The sequence below is a fragment of the Sceloporus occidentalis genome, unplaced genomic scaffold (assembly GCF_023333645.1).
Source record: "Sceloporus occidentalis isolate IW3139 unplaced genomic scaffold, rSceOcc1.0.p SCAF_4, whole genome shotgun sequence".
NCBI lineage: Eukaryota > Metazoa > Chordata > Lepidosauria > Squamata > Phrynosomatidae > Sceloporus > Sceloporus occidentalis.
The window spans coordinates 81,199,146-81,226,678 of NW_028316984.1; the positions used below are offsets into that span (position 1 = coordinate 81,199,146).

Consider the following 27,533-nt stretch of genomic DNA (forward strand, 5'->3'; position numbering starts at 1 on the left):
TCTGGGAACTTCTAGGTCAGGGGTAGGCAACCTTTTTGAGCCGGGGGCCGGGTTGCTGTCCCTCAGACAACTGGGGGGCCGAAGCCAAAAAATAAATAATTAAATAATTATTAAAAAATTTAAATAAATAAATAAACTGGGACAAATGTAGGACAAAATTTTCAATTGGTGGACACTTTTTAAAAAAGTGGAGGACACGGGAAAAAATTTGCTGATTTTTAAAAAAATGTTAATATAAATGCATGTTTCTGAGGCTTCTATAGACAATTGCCCCTGCGCGCGAGAGGCCAAAGGCCCCGGCGGCAATCGGTGGCAGAACCGGGCTGGGGCCGGTCCCAAGGCCTTGCCGGGCCGCATCCGGCCCGTGGGCCGCAGGTTGCCTACCCCTGTTCTAGGTCCTCCAGCACAACTTGACCATAGAATTGTTCTGGCAAATCTAGAAGTTCCTAGAGAAAACACCTCCAGAGTGATTCCATGACCAGCCTCTGGCAGGTGTTGACCATAGGGTTACACATGCACTGGATGACTTGGAGATTTCTAGAGGTGTTCTCTCCAGTTAAAAAAAAAATTATTTGTGGCTTCCCACATTCACTGTAGTCCTTCACTCCTAACCCCAGCAAATGTGGAGTGACTACTGTATAGCCTTTCTCCTGATTGTGAGCTCTTTGAGAATGCAGAATCATAGAATCATAGAGTTGGAAGAGACCATAAGGCCCATCCAGTCCAACTCCTTGCCAGTTAGATGCATTACCATGCAATTGCAACCATCTGACCTGTCTGTGGGCAAGTAATAAATCTGAATTGTTTTCTCTGTCATGGGGAATGTTTGCCTCAAGGAAGGAAGGTTTATATCCCAATCCATTCCCCATTGCCATTCCCCTTTTATCTTCATCTTCAGAGCCGCCAGAGGCCCAGACAACCCTCAGAATGCTGGTGTTAAGCAGCCAGGATGAGCTGCAGGTGCTGAAGAAAGAGCTGAGATGCTGCTTCCCAGAGTCTCTGAAGGTGAGATGGGAACCCTGCTCTTTTCTACAAGAGATTTAGAACCCCAGGAGGTAAACCTGTGACCATGGCAGTCAGTGTACCTCTGCCACCTGGACAAGGCATCAAATCTGAAGGTTTCTGTGAACATCACAAGGAAACCACTCTGCAACAGTCTTCTCATATCACCTCCTAGATCATAGCCACAGAACACCACAAAATGGGTTCAGTGCTCATCTCAACATGACCAGATGCAGGCAGGCACTTTATTTGTTCCATAAAGAACAAACATTGTTATTTTTTGTAAAGAACAAAAATAACTTCCTGGCCTTGCATCGCGTATTTTAGTGCAAATATTAAGGCACAAATAGTCTTCAATTCAGCAAGTATTGCAGAAGGTCATGCCACAAGTCTACATGCCCTTTACCTAAAAATCTGCGAGGGAAAATAGGCTGTTTCTTAACACAGAGACTTGGAAATTTTAAGCAATCAAGGCACTTTTTATTCCTGGTTGTGGTGCTTTCCAGAAAGTAACAGATGAGGTTGTGCTAGGAATGCAACATGACTGCTGTGATTCACCATAGTCTTGGATCAGTCACTTGCAGTGGTCAACCCCAGTGTTGACAAAGCTGGCCTTAAATATGACACAAAAATGACCGGTAAGGAAGGAAAGAAGCACAGACCAGCATTCTCTTAATGCACTTGTTGTTGAGATCAGAACTTGGGAAAAATAATTTTTTTGGCCCTTAACTCTCAGCATTCCCCAGAGATCATGACCATAATCGCTGCTGTCTGGGAAGTTCTGAGAAGTCTTTAAAAAGTAATTTTTCCTAACCTCTAGTCAGGATAGTTAAACATTAAACACATTTCTCCTGTCCCACCAGGTCTATGGAGCTGTGCTGAATATCTGGCAGGGAAATGCTTTTAATCAGGAGGTGCTGGTGGATTCCTGGCCCAACTTCCAAGTTGTTATTGCACGGCCCCAAAGAAAGGTACTGGTAGGAATGGGAGGTATTGGCCATCTAAGAAAGAATACTGCTTGTTTATTATTTGTTTTGTTTGAGCAAGTAGGAGCAAACAAAGGACTTGCTGCTTGAATTGTGAGATTTGAAACGGCATACTATGAAGCCCTAGGGAGTATGGAAAAAAATCCTTGGAAGAGAGGCTAAAATACTTCCAACTGCAACTGAACATACAGATGTATATAAATCCACAACCCCATGCCACCCAGATGACAAGCCCACTCCATGTCAGTCTGAAGCCCAATATGGAGCATGCTACCTTGCATTGCAGCAGCAGGCAGGTTGTAGGCCTGAAGGATCTACTTTTTATTTGAACCCCAAGATCCATCAAATGGTGCCCATGCTATCTGTAAGATGATGGGAATTGTAATGCAAAAAGCAGCTTTTCCAAAACTCTAGTATAGGTAGGTGAAAAACACATTTCTGCAGTGGCATCATTTGTGCTATTCTATGGGGCTGATGGAAAAGATGTAATAAATATTTATTAGGCTCAGAAATAAAATAATTCTGGGCTCAATCATTTGTTCCAAATAGGCCAAAAAAGTCCCATCCTAAAGCCACTCCTGGTTCCTGCAAGCTTTCTCAATTTCAGCAGTATAATTTGGGGTGAGAGGATGGGAGGTTGTTTTGTTGCTCTTGCCAAATAACCTTGTCCTAAATCCTTGGTGATACACTGCAAATTGTTAAGAGACCAGTAAATCCAGACCTACCTTCTGTCCACCTCTGTACTCACATACTAATGTGTATAGGTAGTACAGGGACAATTTTAGCTCTACTCCACGATTTTAAATAGTCTGTGTGAGGTGAAGAATATGCAGATTGTGCACAAAGATTCATAAAATGCTGGGGCATTACAGGTGAGAAGGGAGACGAAATTTATTTTAAAACCCTTTAATCCCCTTCTTCATCGACAAAGCCTTGAGAGTGGGTGTGTACAAAGGCATGATCTCTGAAAAACTTTCCTGTATATTTTTATCTAGAAAATACCATCAGAAGCCAACTACTTCGACCAATCCTATGTAGTTTTCTATAGGCTCCTGGGTGCCTATGAGGAACTGGTTAAAGATACTGATGTCCTTGACTGGAAGCAGGAATTTCTACTACAGGGTAAGACACTTGGACTTCAGCTCCCAAGACCATGTGCGAGTGTGTCAATGACACTAATCTGGCATTTTCAAAATTCATGTGATACACCGGTATAACCTTTAAGTGGACATTTCCTAAAGAATTTCAGGCTCTGAATACATATGTTATAATTGGTCCTGCATTCATGGAAGAAATCCCACTTTCACTACAGCCAACCCTTTGTTTTTGCGGGGGATCCATTCTGGACCGCCACCACCCACGAAAATGGAGACTTGCACATATTCAAGCCCCATAGGCTTGAATGGGGTGGGGGGGGCGCCTCAATGAGAACAACAGAGGCCACCCCTCCATGAGTAATCAATAACGTGGATCTCAAGAATGGAGGGGCGGCTGTATATCCAGTCATGTTTGGTGTAAAGTTCTGTACTTCTTCGGACGCAGTACAGTGATACTGCGTCTGAAGTGGCTTTATAACAATGAGTTCGTGATAAAATTTAAAAAACAGTCTTAAAGGTTCTGTCACGTTATTTTTTTCCCTCTTCTTTCCTCCTTTCTATGCTGGAAGAGACTAACATGGCTACTTACATATTTGAAAACTACTACTAAATTCTGTGTTTGCCAGTTAGAGCAAGGATTGAGATGGTCAATATTTTGCCTTTCCCATAATCACAATGCTAATTCAGTGTTAGAGGCACCAGAACCTATTTTCCTTTTTAATGATAGACTCTTGTGGTTTAGCCTTCTGTCCCTCTGCCCTTTCCCCCACTAACACTGCCCCTCCATTTTCTCTTCTCTAGGCTTGCAAGTTGGTGTACATCAGATGTCTCAGAGCCTCGCTGCTGCCAGAGGTTTTTCTGCAAAACTGTTGACTAAGACCCAGGTTTTTCTTCTGCAGAACTTATTGCCTTTGCCGGCTGCTGTAGCCAAGTAAGCTGCATTCTAGGTTTCATGGACTTTAGTGGCAAACCAGAGCACAGAACAATTGCCAAAGGCCTAGAAACTTAGAAGAGTAATGGAGACCTCTCCTTTGCAGCCCATGGTGATTGAGGTTCTGTAACAGGGACAAAAAATCTAACAAGAATAAGCTGAAAGGAGACTTGTATGGTAGTTTGATAGAAAGTTGTTTTCAAGGAGCAAGTATTAGCATCTACCCTTTCCTTGAAACTCAGCAGGCATAGATCTTATCTGTACAAATTCCATTTCATTGCTACACTGGGAAAAGGCCTGTGGTGATTCCTCTGACAAGCAGGACATCCAGGATTAAACAGATGCCTAGTTCGGAGATTTCCTTTCCACTGCAGTTCTCAAGCAGGTAGGAAACAGGAGCCCATTGAGTAGCAGGAAAGCTTGCAATGTTTAACTTTTCTGTGTCTTCACATGCCAGGATCCTCAGAAGAGGGGTGCAACTACCAACTATTAAGCCCAGCCGATATTTGCAATATCATCTTAACATTTTCTTTGCTCAGTATAGCTAAAACCTTTAATCTACAGTCTATGAATGATCCCCAGTACTATGGCCTACATTACTGCATCCACTATACTACCATTTGCATCATGTATTTATCTTCTGTGGAACTGATGCCTTCAATAATGACTCTGCTTAAAAGAGGTTCTTGACCAATTCACTGAAGTAATGGAATATACACTTCTATTTTGATATCTTCTGTGGTGTGATAGAAAGGCCCAATCTTTTTGGTGCGGATTCTTCAAAAAGCAAATATACTAAACCAATAGGCCAAATTGACACTGGAGCATGGCAATACAGCAGAAACTCAAAATTATTTACCTCCACTTTGGAAAAATGTTGTCTTATGTGAGAAGTCTGGTACAAAGGTCTGTTATTCTCCATATATGTAGAGAGAAACAATCACCAACCTCTTCTTGGATGGCTTATCTAGATAATATGCTGGAATTAAGTAATATTTTTCTTGTTTTTAATCTCATAAGGATCCCCACCATCCTATCTCAGTGTGCAGGCCTGTCACTTAGAATTTAAGTTGGATGTTGAGATACTACATTGAGTGATCTGGCTGGCTTTTACATCTTCAGTGACTTAAAGTGGTAGGCTGATTTCAACCTTCTGTTCCTTCTTCAGGTCAGGTTCAGAACTGAAACTTTCATCCCTCAAAACTGCTCATGCTGCCCTGCTGAATGAGACTTGGAGTGTAGGGGGAACTGAAAAGAGTCTGAAGTACTTGATTCAGCTAATCCAATGCTTCCCTAGTAGTTGTCTTCTGGATGCTGGAGGATGCCCCATCTCTTGGGTCTTGCTGGATCAGTTTGGGTGTTTGACACATGCGTATACCATGCCAGCTCATCGGGGCAAAGGCTACATTCAGGTGGTGATAGCAGCACTGGCAAAGGAGTTACACAGCATGGGTTATCCAGTGTATGGAGATGTTCTGGAAAACAACACACCTATGCAAAGAGCCCTGAAATGCATGGGAGCCCACTTCACTAATACCTTTCTGTTCTATGATCTGTACGCCCCTCAGACTCTGTAGCCTTAGGCTCTCCAAACGTTCAGTCAGTTAAAATAGAGCCAGCTCTAACCTAATCCCAAGCTTTAGTTCATGGCCAATCAGATAACAGAAAGAAATCTACTGGCTATTTCTGGCAAGCTGGAAATCCAAAAATGCAACTCCTTGAAGTGTGCCCTGCCACAGCAGCTTTTTTCTCCCCTCTTGCTTTTTCACATAAATTGGATCTAATTCAGTAAATTGCTCAAAAGTTCAAGAATAGCATCTAAAATGAAATATTTGGAGAACTCCAAATGTGACTGATGGCAAATGACTAAGTATGGGCTGCACAACATCTGACTTTTTAATACCACTGAATTCCAATTAAAATAGGACACCTGCTTATTATTGGACATTTACTGGCATGAAAACAAGTACACTGGGCGGGCAATTGCACCAGGTCCAGAGAGGGGGCTCATTTTCTGCACAAGGATCCTTTAAGGACCTTCCTCCCCTAAATGGGGAGGGGGAATCCTGAAATGGCCGAAGGTCTGCCTCTTGTTTAAAAAAACAAGATAGTGCACACACACCCAGCCCATTTTTAAAAATTAGCTGCTGTTCCTAAAGGCTTCCAGGTATGACAATTCAGCTTATAATTTTTGTGTTGTTTTGTCAGGGTGGGAGAAAACTGCCTGAGGGTGTGCATGTGTACAGATGCCACTGTTCAACACACCTCTCCCAGAAGGATACCAAAAGCAATATTCGGAGCCCACCCCTCACCTTTCTATCACTGTTAGAGGACAGTTTTAAATAATGGCTCTAATTTTATAATTATCAATAAAATAATATAATTACCAATAAAACAATGACTGTGCATTTGAGAGAACAGACCTGCATTTGGCCGTTATAGGAAAAAAGAACATAAGGAACTCCCATTGGTGTTGCAGGTGTTTGGCACATTGTCAAGAGTTCAGTGAAACATAAGCAAGTGTCATATTCTGTATTTGGCCTCAGCCCCACTCCTTTTTATCTGTTTAGCTTCTCAGAAAATGTGATGTAAGCAGTGCAACTAAAGCAATAATTAAAAAAAACTTTTGAAAGCATACATGTGTTAAGTCTGTATGTTTGTTCATTTGCACCCATTCGTTCATATATAATTGTAGCATGATCTGCTCCACCAATTCCTTCCCCCACTTGGCCAACAGATGTTTTTCACTGATCCAAAAATAAAGCCTACAGCAAGTGTGGTGTAGTGGTCAGTGTTGGACTAGGACTTTGGGAGACCAAGGTTACAATCCCCATGCAGTCAGCAAAACCCAATCATGATCTTGGACAAGTTATAGTCTCTCAACCTAAGAGGAAGGCAATAGCAAACCTCCTCTAAATAAGTCTTGCCAAGAAAACTCTAGGACAGGTTAGTCTTAGTCGGACTTGAAGGCACATAACAACAACAGGCCGTCTAGATACCGCTAAAGTAGAGAGCAGCAAACTATTGGCTACTGCTTACTGCTAGATTTTAATTCTAGTCAGCCCACAGCAGCCTAGTCAATAGTAAGAGTTGAAGGGAACTGTATCCCATTATCAATTGGAGGCAGAGTTAGCGCACCTCAGCATATGATAAAGGACTAAGAAAGGAGTAAAATGTTACTGGAAATGTAAATGCTTTCTAAGAAGGTTAAACAAGAAAAATACATAAATACCCACCAGAAGGCTATAAACCTCAAAAGAAAGAAATAGCCAGCACAAACAATTCTCTCCCACAAGGAACTCCTTTCTGGTAGAGCTTTTTTTTTTTTAAAGGAGCTAGTTCCATTATACATTACTTTATTTCCTCATTATTTCTCCTCCACCATACTCATCCACCACTGCATGTTACATTACTAGTTATTTTTGAGGCTTTTAGTTGTTAAATCTAATTGATGTAGTAAGAAAATGGCCTAGAATTTGGAGGGGGAAAAACACCAAACCACCCCCTTCAACCTCCCCTCCAGAATAAACAAATATTACCAGTTCCATGAAAGTAATAATATTAGGAATTATTTTGTCTTGCAGGAGGATCACCATTATACTTGTTACTCTGTACATGTTATAGGTAACACTGTTTCTCATACTGTTTTAATAGCTTTTTTGAGATGTTCAGCATGATGGAACACAGATGGAAGTTGTTGGTTATTTAAAGTAATGTCAGAAGAGGCAACAAAAAGATGTTCTGGTAGAAAGTGAAGAGTTAGGTAGCGGAGCCAGCACATCACTGGGGACTCAGCTCATTTGTGTTAGCTGTCTGGCTGGACCATAAGACAAGTCTAGATCCAGGACATTCTTGAGTTGCACTGTCTACAACTTTATTAACATGAAGAATGCTAATAGAGCTTTCCTAAGGGCAAATTGAGTCAACCTGCCACATTCAGCACTGCCAGTGGTTTTATAATTATGCTTTCAAGTAGCAGTTTTACCAGGAACATTCATATCTTTTAGAGTCTCTTGGTTCCAATGGACACTTTTCAAATACCTCTGGCAGAGTATCAGTTTCTGAAGATGATTGCTTGTGCAGAAATTTTGTATAAAAAATAGATGTTCCCAAAGTGCTCCAGCACACCAGCTACTAAGAACTGATCAGCACATTACAATGGCCACGGATAGGTCTATGAAAGATCACGATTATCACTATGGGCCAACTATCTGTGTACAGCTCCTCACAAGAAAGGAGAAAATAGCTGAATTTTCTCCCCAGTGCCACAAACCTTCCTCTTTGAATACCCACAATAACTTATGTGAGAAAGGCTGCCTAATCTTCCCGCTGAGGAGCTGTGCAAGAAAACTTCCCCATGAATCTGGCACTATAGAAAAATACCTTCTTCTTGTGGTGGTCATCACAGGCCAAATATCCCTCAGCTGGGTAGCCAGGGAAGTTTAGAGGCACTCTCCTAATCTCCTTAGGGACTGAACACATACTTGATTTTTCCACAACAGTCCTGGTAAGATTTAATTTGCTGCAAAGCCAAGCAGGATCTGCAGTTTAAATTCTAGGCTTTTCAAGCCTGGGTTTCAATATGTTTGAAGAGATGAAAGGGGGGGGGGGGACTTGCCAGAGGACAGGAGAAAAATATCCGTAAATTAATCTAGAAAATCTGAATAAAATATCCAGGACTAAATGAAACCCCATTCCACCTGGAATCTTTGTGTCTAGGAGAAGTACAGAGGCCTACCACCAGTTCATACTAGACCAGGGATGGGATGGTCCTAGGAAGGTACAGCCCCATTAGAACACTGGGAAAGGAAGAGAACACTCCCTCTACCACTTTCCTCTCTGGAGAAGGTAAAGCCACACGCACTTTGCCCAAGAGTGGTGGCTCTTTTTTTTGTCAATCAAATGCCCCACCTCTCTCCATTGATCTAAAAAATGAATGTAAAATTCTTCCCCACAAGCACACCACCCTTTGCACCCATTTCATTAAGTCATGCTCATAGCCAAGTCCATTTCCCAAGATTAAATGATTATTTTTTTAAAAAAAGAACTGTATAGAAATCAACACACTGCCATCATTTCTGTGCATCTGGAGCAGCCACAAGAGGCCTGGGACTCAGTGAAATCTCTTCTCCTCCCACACATACCGCTTCCCTGCAGGCACCTTCCGGAAAAACAGACTGTTGCCTCGGCTCATGTTGCCCTAAATAAGTGAAGAAAAGGCAAGTATGTGAAGGAGCTTGGGGAGAAAGAAAAGCTGAGCTCAGAGGGCCCAGCACAGTGAAATGTGGAGGCAAATCTGAAGCATTTTGGGATAGCATTGGTAGAGCCAAAAACACTCACTCCCAATAGCCCATTGCCTTTCCAGTCTGTAGCATCAGCCCAGGAACATTTCTTACTCATTCAAACTCTAAGGATAGCTGGACTATGGAGAAACTGACATGGTAAGGTCATGTGGGGGAAACTGCCATATTAGAATTCTTATGGTAGGTTATTTGTATAAGAAGACTTTCATCAACAGCCACATTCCACATATAAAGTGTGCATACTTCCAGAAGGAGAATAAGCTAAGCACTTCCAAAGAAGCAGCCCAAACCAATCAGATATTGGTACAGCCCTTGCAAGACACCTTGTACCACAACCATTTCTACAGAGCTGAATCAGCCCCATGACTGTCCACAAACAGTTTCTATATCTGCCAGTTCATATCTCTTTCCCAAGTGAGAGACTGCTGTTCTGAGACAAAAACTGTAACAGAGTAAGACACTTCCGCAGACTGTCTTAATGTTGAATGGTCCTTTAATGGGCTGGCTTAGCCCATGCCCTAAAACAATGGGACTTGGAATGACAGCTGGAATATATCAAGAAGTAGGGGAGGACACTCCCTCCAAAGCACCCAATTACATATTTGTGTGGCATAGAGTTTGCCAAACCCACCTTTCTGAGCTCACTTTGAAGGAGGACTTTGCATCACCAGTGGTTCTGGATCCCACATCTAAGACAAAACTACAGTTTTGTGTAAGGAAGGAAAGACAAGTACAACATACCTCCCTCTGTAGCTGGCTCCAGCAGTGCAACCAGGAGCCGTAAGCTGGCGCATAAGGGGGGAGGCCGCCAGCAAGCCTGGGAAATAGAAGAGAACAAGGTTGTATTAAAATGGCTCATCAGTAACACCTCATCTGAATATCATGCTTGTACTAGATTTCTAGACTCAAGTCTACTTGGAATGCAGTAGCCCAGGCACAATTTCTAAAGCAGTATATCCTGCTCTAAAGGAAATCCAGAGTGTACTATGTGTAGTATGTGTTACATGTATGGAAGGAATGAATAGACATTTAGGGCTGTAATAGTGAATGGTGCAGAAAAAATGGAGAGAAACTTTTCTCTCTTTCTTATAGTAATAGAATGTGGGTAGTAGACAATGGAGAGAATTATCACAACAAAGCTGACAGGCCATGCCTTCAAGATTAGCAAACAGAAACAGGTTATTACACAACATGTAACTAATGTTATAGCTAAGTGGGGTCCCTATACTTATGGGCAGGATCTCTATGAATATCAGAGGTTGGAACCAACTGAGAAGGGAAGAGTGCTGGCTTAATTTCTTCCTTGTGAGTTGCTTCTGGAAACAGAGTATCAGACTAGGCAGACATCTGTGCTGATCAAGTAGAGCTCACTCTTTAAGACAGTTCCGAGTTTACAACAGTGCTACTTAAAATGGTGGTCTGTGGACCATGAACTATCAGCTGGCAGTCTGTGGCATTTCCAGGAAAGAAAGAAACAACTGTAACCCACGGATTCAAATATCATACCAGTCCTTAGCACAATGGGGAAAAACTGCTGGTGTCACACATCAGATATTTTAAGAAGCACTGATTACATTTTTATTTTATTTCATACAAAAAATGTGTATGACAAACTTACCCAAGAAGGTTCACAGCTGTAATTGCTGCCAGAGTAACTTCTACCAAATATTGGCGGGGGAGGGGGGGGGAGATACTTATGCAACCAGCAAGTGGAAGTTAGTTTTAATTGACTTAACTTTTGTGTTGCAATAAAAATAAGCTTGTAGGAATAAGTATCTTGTCTACAACAAGTGTTAACAATACCAAATTAATTTTAGTTCCAGTTTGTAATACAACAAATGTTATGTTATTAGATTCATTAAGTAACCACTAATGTCCATTTGCCAGCTAGTAAAATAAACCTGAATTAGAAAAAAGTGACCACCAGGTGCAAATGCATCCTGGTTCATTTTATGCAAGAACAGGCTGTAGTTTCAAGGTCTCCCATGAGACCTAACAGAATTATTGCTAGAAGATAAAGCATCCCAGCCCTTTCACGTATGGGATTCCAGCATTCTCTTAACCATCCATTATGAAGCCAAGCCTTCCCTCCAGTCCATCTCCCTTGGTCCAGGCCTCGGAGGTAGAGAAGAACTGCTGGACCTCATCCCCTTCCCCACCACCACTCCCTTCTCCTTTTGTGTCGTGTCTTTTTAGATTGTAAGCCTGAGGGCAGGGAACCATCTAATTAAAAGATTGTATGTACAGCGCTGCGTAAATTTACAGATAATAATAATAATAATAATAATAATAATAATAATAGAATAATAATAGAAGAATTGAGTCCCCAAACTAATTCTAGACAGACTATCCCCAGGCAGTGAGCAAATTCCTCATGGCTGGATAGGGCTCCCCTCCAGTGTGAGGCTGATGGAAGATAGACTCCCAAGTTTTAAATAGTGCAGAAGTATGACCTGTTTCTCCCCCTTGTAGTTATGAGAACTGTACAAGCAGGTTAGCAAGAAAGAAAAATTCATTCAATCTGTTCCCAGTATTCATATCTTTTCCCAGCCTCAAAGTTGCAAAAAGTATCAGACAAGGTCACTAATATAAACTGACTACTTTGTGCTACTGCACAGCTGTTAATGTCTGGCTATATTGTCAACCAAGACTCTAAAACCCATCTGCCTCATGGCAGATGGCCACCTCATTACACAGTTTTACTAATTTTTTCACCCTTGCTAGGGGAGGGCAGTTTACTGAATACACTTTGGAGTCCACATAAATTTATAAAGATTTATATGGCAGTTGCTACCAAGATTCAAACCAAGAAGATTGAATCTCGTGCATTCACATTTTTAGAAGTCTTGAGCTGATTTTCCACCCACAACTATTTTAGATATAGGTAGGGCATATTAAAGGAATGGCTCTTTGACCGCTGAAATTTTAAATTAAAACCTTACGAGTTATTTTAAGACACTTTCCAATTACTACCTAGACAAAACTGTGGAAGCTTTATTTTTCTGTGGGCAGCTGTACCAACATTCCCAAGAACAGCTGCTGAAAATATGGAGGAAACAATTGCAAGACACAGCACATTCTAAAACTCTCACTGTCTTATGATGGAAAGGAACTGAGAAACAAAGACCTATTTAGACTGACCTTCATGTAATGATTGTTTTAAACCATGAGCTCAAAAAACAAATTAGAAAAATTTTGCACTTACCCACAGCTATTAATGGCCATCAGGTTTGAGACAAGTACAAAGGGGTAAGTCAGCATACTGGCGAAGAACTGTAAGTAGAACAGAGCAAGATGTACTAATGGAAAGAGTGCCCACTTTTCCAGAACTTCTTAGAACTAGAGCCACTCCTGTAGTCACCCTGCTGCAGGGCACCTGTCCCTTAGTGGAGAAAAGAGGTTTTCCAGGATACTAAAACAGATTTATTCCAGAAGCATTTCTGATCTGGGATGGGAGCTTGCATTGATTCTGGAACAAAGGTAAGGAATGGGATGGTAGCTCAAACATCAGCCATAATATGATCTCACCGGTTAACTGGTAAATGTTTTCCAATTTGGGTAGAGGTCCAAAAGTCTCAAGACTGCAAGGCATATTGACCAGGATGCTGTTAGCAGCTATCCTTACTTCTATGTGGATTAGCATCCACTTCTAGAGCACGTCATCAAGGCTACGGTCATCTTCTCAGAACACTCTCCCCTGCAATGAAATGGAACAGAATACAACTGTATACTCACTCCAGTAACAGCCTGAGAATAACTCTTCATCTCAGACATTGTGGAGACCTAGAAAGAATAAAGAAAGAAAAAACAATTAAAAGAACTCTATTCCTCCATAGGAAACATTCATTTTCAACCCCATCCTAATCCTCCAAATGAGTTGATTTTCTTAAGAAATTTCTAAACAGAAAGTACTAGACCCAACTGTGGTTGCTATGCACTACCACAAAAAGTGAGGAAAAACAAGGATATTCTAGTTAATAGATGTTTGGGAGATTACTGCAGCAGGAGCAGAATGAGGTCCTCCACACAGATGAATACACCAGGATTCAAGGGCGTACTGCCTACACCAGCCTATCTGAGTGTATCCTTCCATGGCCCACATTGTATATTTCACACAGTAGTAGTACACTTACCCCATTCTCCAGTGCATAGGTATTGATGAGGTAGGCCAGCATGTTACAGAGCCACAAGGACAGGATGTCCCCAAGCAGGCGAGGAATAAGGCCCCTGAAAAAGAATACTTGGCAAGTGAAAAGGCAAGCAGATTCCTAGGTGAAAAACCTGTATTTTTCTCCATTTCCAACATGCACACAACCTGCACAAGACAGGAACTCTGGCTGTATCCACAGGACAAGAGACAGGCCAGTCTTCTATAATATGACCAATTAGATGCCTCCCAAAAGCTCATGGCATAACATATCTAGCCCCTTCCCAATGCCCCAACCTATCAACAAACTGGTATTCACATGCACACTATTCACTCTGTGAGCACTCTCTGCAAAGCCCAGCCATCCACCATGGCATGAATACAAGGCAGCTATCCACCCAGCAAAATACTCACGCAAAGAATCCCAAGATGCCTTCTTCCCGGTAAATGGTGACAAAGGAGCTGAACACTCCACTGAAAGAAAGAGAAAGAAATTAAGTTACTAAATGAGCGATGCTTCATTTCTGCTTCCAAATTCAAGAGAGACATCAAGAAATGTGGTTACATAGACTATTTGCCTCCAGACTGTTTTTGGTTTTGCCAGTTCTAATGGTCAGTCTGTGGATTAAAGCCCAAATGAAGACAGCTCTCAAAGATGCACATACCTATACTTGGTCTCTCTGCCAATGAACTGCACCATACACCTCAGTGTGATCACTAAAGGACAAAGAAGGGGAAGGGGGATTCCATCAACAAAGAAGATCTTCCATACTATCCTCTCCCCATCCAGGTACATAAAAACATAACTGTTCCAAACACATTAAGAAATTCTGCTCCATGAGCCTACTGCTCCATTGATCATTCTTGTAATTAAAAAAAAATCCAGTCAACACAAAGTTGCTTCTGGTTACTACAAACGATGCAGGAACCAGTGCTATTCAGTGCAGCTCTTTCCTTAAAAAACAGACTTGTATTGGGGGAGTTCTTTCACCTTGAAGTAACAAGATATTGATTATGGCCACAACTGCCTTTTCGTATTGAGGGTTGTATCTCAACTATATCCATTCTTGGACAACACAGAACCAGGCATAGTGATAGGCATCTTGTAGTCACATTGTGTTGTAATTACTGCAATGTGTTCTGCATAGGCTGTCTTTGAGGAATGCTTAGAAATTGACTTGGTGCATATATGGAATGGACAATTCTCATACTGCAAAGATGGGAACTGGGAAACCCTCCAGATGTTGCTGAACTGTAACGCCCAACATCCAACACCACTAGCTATATTGACCAGGGCTCCTAGGAGCTGCAGTACAATACTTGGAGCACCACATGATTCCCAATCCTCCTTCATGAATCAGTTATACTAGCTTCCATTTAATTTCTCCCTCAGTGATTATCTTTTCAGCACTTCATGGTTTGGGATATATGAAGGTACCATGGAAGGAGCAGGTGATTTATGCATGAATCTAGCTGACTACTGAGATCATCAGAGGCCCTAACATGTCCCATGGGCCCCCAGGAATATGCCCAGTAGAAAGTGTGAATACTTTTTTCTCACTGGCTGCACCCAAGCATTGGAACTCCCTCCAGATAAAGGCTAGCTGACCCCTTTCTTTAGTAAGAACAGAACAAAAAATTGGAAAGCACATATTCACAGTGGGGGAGATAAAGAAAACAAAGTCCAACATGCTGCTGATAGTCCACAAACTTTATTATCTGAAAAAGCCCAGTGCATTTCAGCCTTATCACAAATTGGCCTTCTTCAGGGGCTATTACCAGAGTTTTCAGGAGTTGTAGTCTGCACTCTCAACAAATTGGACATTCAGAGTATTAGAAGGAAGGGTCCTACCTTCTAATATTCAGAGTGTTCAATTTGTTGAGAGTGCAGACTGCAACTCCTGAATAGCCCCTGAAGAAGGCCAATTTCTGGACCATCAACAGCACGTTGGACTTGATTTCCTTTATCTTCTCCCCTTCTTTAGTAGCCTTTTATATGCTAGTCTGAGCCTTTCTTCTTAAGAGGGGTTTTTTAATCATAAAGGGCTGCTCCCCCACCTAAGTAGTTTTAAGCTGCCTGGTTTAGTTTTTAAAATAAGTGTCAGAAAATCAATGCCAACCACAAATAGGATTAGTATCCCAAGCTCATACAACAGTGAACAAGGAAGGGGCAGGCAACAACTTTCCTCTCTTTTATTGCCCAGGCAAGCAACTAGCATCAGGGATGGAAGCAATTCTCCTCCACCACATGGTAACTTTATGCTGGCAATGACCAAAACGGTACAGTTGGATACATACCATGAAAGGGATGAGTGACTAGAGTAGCAGCAGAACGTGCAATCATCTCTTGAGTAGTCTAAGATGAAAAACAATTGCAAAAACATCAGCAGAAAGGATAGCCAAGTAAACAGCAAGGTGTACAGTATAGTATGGGTGGCCAAAACACAGCCTGGACTGCATGCAGTCCTTTGCAGCTCAAGCTGCCTCAAACTACTCTAAAGAACTTTCATCCAAAAAATGTCAACACCCCAGAAGCCTGGAAGGGGAGGGTGAAAACGTGCTATTTACAGTTTTGATCAGAAACCGGAAGGGAGCACTGGCATATTTCCTGCTTATTTTTTTTTAAAGAAGTCTTTTCAGGCTTGTGAGGAAGCATCATTTAAACAGTCAGGTTTGCCCCCTTGAAGGCTTCTGGGAGGATGATGTTGCCATTTCTTGTGGACATGGGTGGTTTTTGGTGATTCAGTCCAGCAAAGTTGGAAACAGCAAAAATGGTCACTTGACTCTCAGAGGTTGCTCACCCTGCCTGACCTAGTTTACTAACCTGACATTACGCACTACACTCTTACAGTGCTGCTATTCCACTTTTACTGCTCTGGCTGCCTCCTGTTGCATTCTGAGGCTTGTAGTTCAGTGAGGCTTAAGAGCTGTCTGGATGAGAATTGTAAATGCCCCTCCTTAAACTGCAAATCCCAGAATGCAAGAGGAGGCAGCCAGAGCAGTTAAAGTGGAATAGCAGTGGTATAAGAATGTAGTGCAGTAATCTAGCAGGTCCCCATTTAAGGGTTCAACACACACAATCCTGCTGGCCAAAATAAAGGCAGAACTGCAACAGCAGGTGGAAAATGGCCACTGGTCCACATGAAGTAGTGGATGGCTTTTCTGTCAAGAAAAATTCAGCTGTTGAATGCTCAGGATACTTTTCTGTGGTGACTGAGATGGCTTTCTTTTCTGCTTCCACCCAAGCTGCTGATGCATAATGCTCAAAGTAGTGACTTATAGTGGGCAAAACAGTTATGCCAGCGCTAAGTTACCATAAAGATTCCAGCCGATGATTGTTGAGTAGCATGAATTACAATCTGAAGCATTTGTCTTAAGAAGCTGCATTTTGCAGTTAGCCTGCAGTTAAAATAGATTTACAATTTGTCTTTAGATCAAATCTGACTTCAAACAAATGACATATCACAGTAGGTTATAGATAATTTAGGGCCCGTACAGACAGGACAAAATAAAGCTGCTTCGGGTCACTTTGGAGGTATGCTGTTTCAATGATGCATGCATCCTAAGAGTCTGGAAGCTGCATTAAAGCTGTGCTCCAGTCCTTAGGACTTCAGTCCAAATTATCATTATTCTAACCATTTTACTACACTGGGAGTGTGGCCTGTATTTCCATTACAATGGCCCCATACAGACAGGCCAAAATAAAGCTGCTTCGGGTCACTTTGGAGGTATGCTACTTAAATGATGCATGCATCCTAAGAGGCTAGAAGCTGCACCAAAGCGTAGCTTTGGCATGGCTTCTGACGTCTTAGGACGCATGCATCATTGAAACAGCATACCTCCAAAGTGACTTGAAGCAGCTTTATTTTGGCCTGTCTGTACGGGCCCTTAGAAATAGCCCCTTGATCTATCAGAACCCTAGGAATTGACATGTAGCCCATTGCTCACCTAAGAAGGGAAGAACTTACTACAGCCTTTAAAATCTAGGCTTGCGGCGACCTCCCAGAAGGCGTTCTCTGCTGTCGCCCCCAAACTCTGGAACGACCTGCCGGATGAGATCCGTCAGATAACATCATTAGACAGCTTTAAAAAAGCGGTCAAGACGGATCTCTTCCGACAGGCCTTTCCAGATTAACCATCCCGGCCCAGGTTCCCTGATTCCCTCATTCCTCCCGTGGCCCCATCTTAGTGATGGTTGACGATCAACAGAGGGATATCAGGGTTTTTAGTTTTTAATTGTTGTTTTTATGCATTGATATTGTGTTTTAATATGTTATACTGTTTAATACTGTCTTAAGGGGGGAGGGATAAAGTGTTTTTAATTGTCATATTTTATATTTTACTGTTGTTAACCGCCCGGATTGGTTTGCCAGAGGGCGGTATACAAATAATAATAATAATAATAATAATAATAATAATAATAATAATTATTATTCACCTAGCTGCCTGACTTCTAGTGTCCTAGGGCCATTGTGATTCGATACATGCATCCATTCAAATAATTCTGCTTTTTATTTAGAGGTCTGAGAGCCCCTGCACACCAAAATTAATGATTTTGCAAAAAAATGAACTAGATGCTTGCTTCAAACATTGTAGTATCAAATGATGATCCAAAAATGCTTCTCTGAGTTGGGAACAAGTAGAATTGTTTCAGAGAATTAAGAGACTGAAGTCCTACTGAATTAGACAAAAGTAAAGGATATTCCACAAGCAAAACTACTCCAAAGAGTATAGGACTGGGTATGGGATACTTTAGTACAATATCTCATGGTGAAAGCCAGCTTTCTCATCCTCCATTCCTCAATGTTGACTAATGTCAACAGACTAAAAATGATGTATCCTTGAAGGGGCCAAATTTAATAACAAAGACTTGAACTTTGCCCCAACCCAGTTTATTACTCAGTCTTACATTTAACTTGCAAAAAGGGAGACTGAAAGATGACATGATAGCCATCTTTAAATAGCTGAAGGTATGTCCTGTATAAGATGGAGAAAACTTGTTTCCGGCTGCTCCAGAGACCAGAATACAGATTTCACTTAAACATTAAGAAGACTATTTTTACTGGAAAAGCTGTTCAACAGTGAAAGAGACTGGCTGGCAGATTGGTGGATTCTCCCTCTTTGGAGGTCTTTAAACAGAGGTTGGATGGGCATTTTTCAAGAGCGCTGAAATTAAGTACCCCTGCATGCCAGGGGTTTGGAATAGCCAGCTCTTGCAGCCCCTTCCAACTCTAAGATTCTACGATTCTATTATGTGGACAAAAACAAGTAACTGTACTTTGGTTATTCTCACAAATGGGGGCAAGGCCTTCCCCAAACACTGTCGGGGGCACATTTGCTGAATTCATGGAGATACAATGTACTGCACCCCAGAAGGGATCCCTGCATTGTAATGGCCCTGCTTCTGCCCTCATCAGGCACTTCACTAATTTAATGTAGTAGAGGTGGAGATATAGTGATATATTACAGTTCCCCAATGAAAATACAGGTCATAATATTTATGGTAAAAGATGTCAGACTGTGCTCTCAGCACTATCAGGGCTGAATCTGCACAGTAAGAGAATAAATTGCCACCCCATATGCTCTGTCCCCAGGAGTGTGAAAGCCTAATTCATTCATATCTACTTTGTCCCATGGCAAATCGCTCTTACCTCCTTAATAACTTGATCCAGAGAGGACCCAGATTCCTTTCGACTGGTCTCTGGTTCCTGGAGAAAAATCATTTTAAAAAATCAATTTCACAAGCCATGGGGTGGCAGCACAAAGCAACCAGTTATTTCATGAGGTTTGCATTTTATAATTTGGTGTCAAATATACTCTAGAGACTCTCCCACTTTTTATAGGGTGCACTTTCATTGCACTATTCCATATACAAGTCACAGATCTCCCAACACCCATTCAAAGTAGCAACTGACTCGCGGGGCAAGGAAGAAGGAAGTCACGTATAGAATTTAGCACCAGCATACCTCTGATTGGTCAGCTTCCTGGCAATGCTAGATAAAAGAAAAATAGAAGAGTAAAGTTCATGTTTTATCACCTCAATCCTTATTCTCAACTGCTGTCAAGTTTTAAACATAGGTAACTGCACCTGCATCATTCTTCACTCCTAATGCTTACCACACTTACCCCATTGCCCTTCTTATTAGCTATCTAAAACTGTAAACTCCTTAGGGGACAAGGACAGATCTGTCTTTACCTATGAATTCTGTAAAGCACAAAAATGAAAGCTATGAATACCGCACACAACCACAGTACAAAGGCTGCTTAAAGATAACTCTCTAAGATAACAGTTTAGTTGCTAGAGGACAAGTACACCATTTGTTGTTCTTGAATGCCTTCAAGTTGACTTCAATATATGGTGAACCTATCAAAGGGTTTACTGGAAAGATTTATTCAGAGATTTACTACTGCATTCATGTTCAGGCTGAGAGAGTGTGACCTCTCCCAAGATTACCCAGTGGGTTACTATGACTGAGTGGTGAGTCGAACTCTCATCTCTCAGGGCCCTAATCCAACACTCAAACCACCACACCACACTTGCTCTCAGTGCACCATTTACTTCACTATAAATGCAGCCTCCAATATCTACATTGGGGAACTAGGCACAAATTGCTTCATTTTTGTACATGTATCTATTCATACACATGCAGTTTCACTGTGACTCTGGATTATATAAACATCTTTACTTTTAAAATCAAGAGTAAGCCTATTTCTACTCTTTCAGTTTTAAAATAATTTCAGACTGCCTGAGTAAAATGTGTGCATTTTTGAGAGAAAATAGTTCTACTGCAGTCTTCTAAATCTGGATTGAGAAATCACATTCTAAATCGGGGTGGGGGGTGGGGGGGGTGTTAAATGTAGTTTTTAAAATTTTTAACCAGGGTGTAGTTTTGTTTTGGTATTGTTTTAATTTTAAAAAAAACAACCTTGAATCCTGTTTATTATACTATGTTATAATGTGAAATATTATTTTATGTATTAGAAAGCTTGATCAACAATGTTTTAATGCTTTCTAGCATTAAAAATCCAAAGTAGTTACGCTCTGATATGATTTACAGCTTTCAATAAACCCTTGGGAATTAAATTGACAAATCGTTAGCCTACATATAGGAGTATAGGATTACACCAATATAGGACTAAATCAGAAAAATCAGTAACAAAATGGAGTTCAGATGTTATGGTCACTAGTTTTACTAATAATTGTTCTTTTAAAGATGCTTGTTTTGGTTGAACCGCTGTTAATAGAAGAATTTGTTTCCGAATGGCATTTTATACTATAAAATGATTAAAAACCAAGAGGTTTTTTTAAAAAGTTATTTGGTTTTAACCAGCCAACCCTATTCTAACTTAAAGCATAGTCTCTTAAGAGACTAGCCACCCAACTCCAATCTTGCCCCCAAAAACGTATAACCATATTGGAACAATAATAAGCAGAATTAATGGAGCCAGTTACAGTCCAGTCTGTTTCTTCTACCTGGAATGAGAGCTATGCCTACAGTAATGTCCTTACATATAAATTTCTGTATTTAGAAACATTGCTTTTTTTCAAGATACTAGCAGACCAGGAAATCAAGGCAACTATTGGAAAAATCCATTTTGTTTCAAAATTTCTTCAGTTTATCATTTTAATTACTTCTAATGGGAAAAGGGAGCCCAAAGAAAAGCCTGAATTAAATTTAAATTAATGTTTTCAGCCTATGAACAAAATGTCAAAAGCAGGAGTCTCTTCCCAAAGTTCAACACGACTTTAGATAAACAAACCTACCTGTTCCCCAATAATATGCTAATCTCTTACTTAATTAAGGGAAGAGTGGCTTACTGTGTAAGTTCCCGACTTGTGTAATAACACTTGTTATACAAGAGAATTATAAAGTTACCTGTAAAACTTTACTATGTACTACAGTGCCAATGGCTCCAGAACAGAGTCTAGGAGCCAAACCTTTGAAGAGTCCAGCCCTTCCATCAATCTTCATAATGTGTTTAGCTGGAAACAAAGTTAACACAAAGATAAGAATCTGTTCCCAAATTGACTATTCTCCTTAGCATACTTGCCTGAAAAGAGATTCAAAACATCTAAGAAATGATAGTCATGGTTGTCATGCACTTGAAACTACTTTATAGACTCACCTTGCTCCATGCTAGAAACTTTACACCTAGTGCTAGGTTCTAAACGTCAGTACAAAAGTCACTCTACTTACTATTGGGCATAACATTTAACACAGTAAACTGTCTTCATGTCATTGATCTTAACACATTTAACTGCAACTGAAATAATATCAGCATTCACCAGCACCCTGCCCTTTGCCATTTTCTACTGTAACAGGAATCACAAAGCCAAAGCTAATAACTGTTAGTAGGAGTAATAGTGTGTGGAAATACCAGATCAAGGCCACCAGTATTACTACATAAGCTTGAGAATGAGGTGTGTTTGATATTGCTGGTACATGCACTTACTTGTACAGGACAAATAATATTTGTGATGACTGGAAGAGTTGTAGGCCACAGAAACAGACAGTATAATTTCTAATTGCTCATTTCTAGCTTAAGTGGGATTCAAAAGCTAGTAACCATGTCTGCACTTCTCATACCTCCTTTAAATGCCCAGCCCAGGTACTCATGACTTTCTTTACATAAATATTACCGTCACCCTTCAAAAATTACAAGTTCTCTATATATACCAGATCTGCTTCAAAGGCACGGGTAGACAAGCATAGCCTAATATCTACAGCAATCCAATATTGCTTTAGGCTTTTTTCTGGCTCATTTGCAAAATTCTTTTATTATCCACTCACCATAAGCAAAGAGGCCAGGCAGCTGATAGACCTGTCGCCCAAAAATATTTCTTCCCAGAGTTGGAGGGAGAGGTTCATATCCCACCTTTAAAATAAAGAGACAGTGTGCAGCAATCTCTACAAAGCATACAATGCCCTAAGGTATCACTTCAAGATTTCCTGGCTGTGTTAATCCAAATATTCAATTGTTCAACAGGTTTACGATGAAAGAGAAAAGAAACTACACATTTCTGTTCTACATTCCAGTGCTGCACTGCTAACTGTTAAGCTTCAAATATCAAAATGACTATAGTTTTTTTATGGTTTTTTTTTGGGGGGGGGGCGGCTATGAGGCCGTGTCCTAGATGAGTTTATTCCTGGTGTTTCGTCAGCAACTCTGGTTGGCATCTTCAAAGAATGCTGGCATGGAAGAGTTGAGTATATGTACTGTTGGCTGAGGAAACGAACAATAAACAGATTAACATGTAAATCACTTCCTCTCAACCAACAGTGTGTGTGTGTGTATGTACACACACACAAACACACACACACACACACACACACACACACACACACACACACACTTCCAGGTTAGCATTCTCTGAAGATGCCAGCCACGGCTGCTGGAGAAATGTCAGGAATAAACTCTTCTAGAACACGACCTCATAGCCCGAAAAACCCACAAAAAACTTTGGATGCCAGCTGCGAAAGCCTTTGACTTCACATCAAAATGACTATGTTTAGCAACTGACCATATTCTTACATAGTCAGTCTCAAGGTAATCTGCTGTTCAGAAATTTCATTAGAGATCAGATGCCACCCTGTAGTGCTATACAATAAACTGAGAACTGGAAAGCATACTTCCAAACACCTACCCCAGCACATTTGCCCTTTTTCTTCTCTCCAAACTAACTCCAGCCCCACAGCAGTATTTTTTCTAATCTGGTATCAGACACATTTCCTTGGTACAATCTGGAGCTTGTTATCACTAGGCCAATAATCCTTAAAATAACTAGGTGTGCGCTTCCTAAGGTGGAACTACTTTGTTCTGCACAATGTAAACCCCTGCTTGATTAGTAAGAGCACCCAACCAAGCAATATATTTTCTATAGTTTGTAACACATATCAACAAGGAAGTCTGCAATTCAACTGAAAGTATTATGGGTGATAGTTTTTTGGTGGGTTTTTCGGGATATGTGGCCATGTTCTAGAAGTGTTTATTCCTGATGTTTCACCAGCATCTGTGGCTGGCATCTTCAAAGAACTCTGCTAGAACATGGCCACATAGCCCGAAAAACCCACAAAATACTATGGATGCCGGCCATGAAAGCCTTTGACTTCATATTATGGATGAAGTCGGTGCCACCTTTCCCAGCTTTGACGCCCCATAAGAGCCAACATGCTTTACAGGTAAAGGTAAACAGTATTAATTTTTAGGAGTGCTGTTCTTCCAAAAGGCTCCAATATAGCCCTCAGAGTGGTTAAAATATAAAAGCAGTAAGTGTTATGAGGTAAAACAAGCAGATATCCTTACAGATGTTCTGTGTTCTAAAATTCAGAACATTACATTCTGAAGTTTTACACAGATTTCTTCTCATGTGTGATTAGAAGATGAATATTAAAAATGTATGGGCTGTTAAACACTTGCACAGACAAGTTGTTGTTTCTGTCAGCTATGCTTTTCAGCCAATAATGATGCACAAGTAAAAAACCACAAGTGTCCAAAAGTAACATCCAACCAAAGGTACTAAAAAAAGAAGTGCTTGAGTATGAAACTACTGGGAGTGTCCCAGACCCTGCCAATAAAAAAGAGAAAATGATTGATTTGAATAGGAGACATGCATATTTCTGTTCTGGCTTAAACTGACTGGGATTTCAGAGAACTCACAAGGACATCTGAGTAGGCAGAACCACCCTGAAAGTATGATTTAGTTAGCAGTGATTTCTACAATGAAGTGATTTCTGCAATGAAGACTGCTCATTGTTAACAGTGATTTCTGCAATGAGGACTGCTGTGTGGCTAGCATTGGCAGTGCTGTTCTCCCAAGAATGTGAAGACAGTGAAGGCAGCAAACGAGACAAACGCAGTGTTTTGGAATTGGTCTTGACTCTGTGGTGTTATCGGCCCCGCCTGAAAATCCCGCTGCTTGCACTCAACAGGTATGGCTGCTACTGTGGAACAGGTGGCTCTGGACATCCTCTGGATGCGGTGGATCAGTGCTGTTTTTTGCATGACTGTTGTTACCGCCACGCCAGGGTTTCACTGAAATGTCACAACCGAGTAAAGTGGAAGCGCTACAAACTCTCGTGCAGAGGTTCAGAGACTGAATGCCGGTCTACCAGCCTCTGTGGCCGGATGGCATGCGAGTGTGACAAGCAGCTGGCAGAGTGCTTGACAGGAGCAAAACCCCAGAGAAAGCACTCTTTTTACAAGGGGGATCTCTGCAGAGGACCCAAGGATTCTTGCCCAGCTACCCACCGTAACTGGACTGAACTCTTCTTACCCCCAGGAAGTCTTCCCACTCTATCCAACGGAAGAGAAGCTTCCTAAGAGAAAAAACTATGAAGTCTGAAAAAAGAACTGGCAGAGGGGGTAGCGGCACCACTTGGTCATCGCCCCCCAAAACACAGAGTTTTAGCCAGTACAAGTAAATGCTTCGGAAGCCACCGTCTGAAGGCAAGTGGAGGAAGGGGAAGAGGAGGAAGGGAGGCGGCCAGCATGGTCTACTGGTTTGAATGTTGTGCTATAGCTCTGGAGACCAGGGTCAGGGTGACCAGGCATCCTCCTTTTCCATGGCACGTCCTACATTTCAATCTTCTGCCCAGGAGGAATTCCAAAATCTCCTTCATTTTGACTATGCCCAAGAAGTATGAATTTATGTCTGTATGAGTATTTTTAGCTTTTATTTGGTCATGGCCCCCATTTTACTTGAATGTCCTACATTTTGCAGTGCCTTGTTCTCCTTTGCAGTTAGGACCAGGGTCCAAATCCCCACTTGAGCATAAAAACCCACTGGGTGACCTTGGACAAGTCACCCGCTCTCAGCCTCAGGGGAAGGCAATGGCAAAACACTGAAGTTCTTAACCCAAGAACACCCCAGGATAGGGTCGCCTTAGGGTCACCATAAGTCAGTTGGAGGCACACAACAACAGCCGCAAGCAGTGGAAGCAAGACGCCTCAGGAGAAGGGGTCTGGGGTCTGCCACCCCCAGAAAAGGCAGTGGGCAAAGGGAGAGGTGGCTGCGGTGGGCAGGGTGACCAGAGACCCTCCTCACTGAAAAAGAGGACAAGGCACCACAAAATGGAGGGCGGCATTCAAATAAAAACTATCAAGGTAAATCCGTGTTTCTTAGTCCCACTCCAAATGGAGGTCATTTTGGAATTTCTCCCGGACAGAAAGCTCAAATGGAGGACAGGCTGATCTGGGCAGGCTGACCAGACGTCCTGACTGCAAAAGAGGACCAGGCACCGCAACTGGAGGACCTTCCGTGGAAAAAATGGAGGACATCACCAAATAAAAACTAAAAACACTCATAGAAATGTAAGTCCATAATTCTTAGTCATGCTCAAAATGGAGGGCATTTGGGGATTCCTCTTGGACAGAAGGTTGAAAGGGAGGACGTTCAAGGAAAATGCAGGACAAGGACCAAATACAAGCTAAAGACACTCATTCATCCGAATATAAGCCCATGCTTCTTGTTCATGCTCAAAATGGAGGGCATTTGGGAACTCCTCCTGGACAGAAGGAGGCTGAAATAGAGGACAGGTCCTAGAAACAGGGTGACCAGACATGTCCTCACCGCAAAGGAGGACAAGGCACCCCAAAATGGAGGACATTATAAAATAAAAAGCTGAAAGCACTAATAGCACTATATAAACCCTTGCTATTTTATTGGCGCTCCAGATGGAGGACATTTGGGACCTCCTCCTGGACAGGAGGAGGCTGGGATGGAGGACAGGGGGAAATGTCCTCGCCACTAAATGTAGGACGAGAGAGAAGGGAGGGGGAAAAGGAGGACGCCACCAAACTAAAAAAAGCTGAAGACACTGTCAGTAAATGCAAACTTCTTCGTCCTTCTGCAAACGGAGGGCATTTTGGAATCCCTCCTGGACAGAAAGGTAAAATGGAGGACAGGCTGCCCAGATGCCCTGGCCACAAAGGAGGACCGGGCACCGCAAGTGGAGGACCTTCCCTGGAACAAATGGAGGACATTGCAAATGATAAACGCTGAAAACACTCCTCTAGTAATTGTCAGCCCAGGCTTCTGAGCCAGGCTCCCAATCTGGGAGGGAGCCATTTCAGGGTTCCTCTGGACAGAAGGGGGCTGGGATGGAGGACGCCTCCTGGAAAAGGAGGACGAGGAGGAGGAGGAGGAGGAGGGTGGGTTATTCCTTCCCTCTGCCTCTCCGGGGCCTGGGTTCCTGGCGGAGGCCTCACCTGGACGAGGACCTTGACGTACATGAGGGGCTGGGAGAGCACCGTCAGGCCGGAGCCCAGCAGCACCTGCGAGGCCGTGTCCGCCATGCTCTGCCGGGCTCCCGATGGAGGAGGAGGAAGGAAGGAAGGAAGGAAGGAAGGAAGGAAGGGGAGCAGCAGCAGGAGGAGGAGGGAAGGACGCCGAGGCAGAGGCCACTTCCGGGCTCCCTCCGCCTCACTGTCTGCCCCGCTTCCAGCCCAGGACTAGGCCCCACTCGGGCAGGGACACAGGGAGGGAGGGAGGGAGGAGGGGTAGGCGGCCAGGTGTGTCTTTGAGAGACATCTTGTGGCACCTTTGAGACTCACTGAAAGAGAAATTGGCACCATGAGCTTCCTAGGCTTCAGCCTACTTCCTCAGAGGCATATTATTATTGTTGTTGTTGTTGTTGTTGAAAGATATAGCTGTGTTAGTCTGAACACTCAGTCTGTGGAGAGGCCCTGTAGGTCTATGGAGACCCACCGAGAGAAAGGCGTTGGCAGCAGGACAGCCTTCTAGACATAGACCTGCCTCCCCAGATGCACCTGAGGAAGAAGGCAGAAGCCTAGGAAAACAGTGCTGCTGCCAATCTCTTCCTTTCAGTCTGTGCGGAGACATCATCTGGTGTGAGTCTTTCGGTGAGTCTCAAAGGAGCCACAAGGCCTCTCCGCAGACTGACTGAAAGGAAGACGTTGGCAGCATGGGGGCTTTCCTAGGCTTCAGCCCACTTCCTCAATTGCATCTGGGACATTAGATGTAAGTCTCGGAAAGCTCCCTCTCTTCCTTGTTGTGAGTCTCAAAGGGGCTACAAGAGTTCCCTACGGACTGTACTGGCGGAAAGG

At 42.3% G+C, this 27,533-nt stretch overlaps 3 protein-coding genes across 3 annotated transcripts; 2 read left to right on the forward strand and 1 right to left on the reverse strand.

The window, feature by feature from the left end:
* The first annotated feature begins 799 nt into the window (after window positions 1–799).
* Window positions 800–6,639, forward strand: LOC149314099 (glycine N-acyltransferase-like protein 3). The gene is made up of 5 exons (XM_089520517.1): window positions 800–1,005; window positions 1,866–1,973; window positions 2,984–3,110; window positions 3,887–4,016; window positions 5,185–6,639. The coding sequence occupies exons 1-5, from the start codon at window positions 823–825 to the stop codon at window positions 5,591–5,593; spliced, it is 957 nt and encodes a 318-aa protein (XP_089376643.1). The 5' UTR covers window positions 800–822; the 3' UTR covers window positions 5,594–6,639.
* Window positions 6,640–9,021: 2,382 nt separating this feature from the next.
* MTCH2 (mitochondrial carrier 2) lies at window positions 9,022–26,942 on the reverse strand. Its single transcript, XM_089520518.1, has 13 exons — window positions 26,676–26,942; window positions 22,259–22,343; window positions 21,344–21,450; window positions 19,433–19,459; window positions 19,118–19,174; window positions 15,765–15,822; window positions 14,132–14,183; window positions 13,881–13,940; window positions 13,453–13,546; window positions 13,055–13,102; window positions 12,525–12,592; window positions 10,061–10,136; window positions 9,022–9,216 (listed from the first exon to the last, which is right to left on the reverse strand). Exons 1-13 carry the CDS (start codon window positions 26,760–26,762, stop codon window positions 9,130–9,132), a joined length of 906 nt encoding a protein of 301 aa, XP_089376644.1. The 5' UTR covers window positions 26,763–26,942; the 3' UTR covers window positions 9,022–9,129.
* On the forward strand, window positions 24,237–24,815 carry LOC149314101 (phospholipase A2 crotoxin basic subunit CBd-like). The gene has a single exon (XM_089520519.1). The coding sequence runs from the start codon at window positions 24,240–24,242 to the stop codon at window positions 24,786–24,788; it is 549 nt and encodes a 182-aa protein (XP_089376645.1). The 5' UTR covers window positions 24,237–24,239; the 3' UTR covers window positions 24,789–24,815.
* Window positions 26,943–27,533: the final 591 nt, after the last annotated feature.

What these genes read in the sequence shown, in the direction of transcription:
- LOC149314099 (XM_089520517.1), top strand. Translation starts at nt 823, where the DNA reads ATGTTTGCCTCAAGGAAGGAAGGTTTATATCCCAATCCATTCCCCATT. An exon ending in GCTTCCCAGAGTCTCTGAAG is followed by an intron (nt 1,006 to 1,865) that starts GTGAGATGGGAA and finishes CTGTCCCACCAG; the next exon opens with GTCTATGGAGCTGTGCTGAA. An exon ending in GCAGGAATTTCTACTACAGG is followed by an intron (nt 3,111 to 3,886) that starts GTAAGACACTTG and finishes TCTCTTCTCTAG; the next exon opens with GCTTGCAAGTTGGTGTACAT.
- LOC149314101 (XM_089520519.1), top strand. Translation starts at nt 24,240, where the DNA reads ATGAGGACTGCTGTGTGGCTAGCATTGGCAGTGCTGTTCTCCCAAGAA.
- MTCH2 (XM_089520518.1), bottom strand. Translation starts at nt 26,762, where the DNA reads ATGGCGGACACGGCCTCGCAGGTGCTGCTGGGCTCCGGCCTGACGGTG. An exon ending in ATTCTCAGGCTGTTACTGGA is followed by an intron (nt 12,593 to 13,054) that starts GTGAGTATACAG and finishes TTCTACTTACAG; the next exon opens with TTCTTCGCCAGTATGCTGAC. An exon ending in GGAGCCAGCTACAGAGGGAG is followed by an intron (nt 9,217 to 10,060) that starts GTATGTTGTACT and finishes TCACTTATTTAG; the next exon opens with GGCAACATGAGCCGAGGCAA.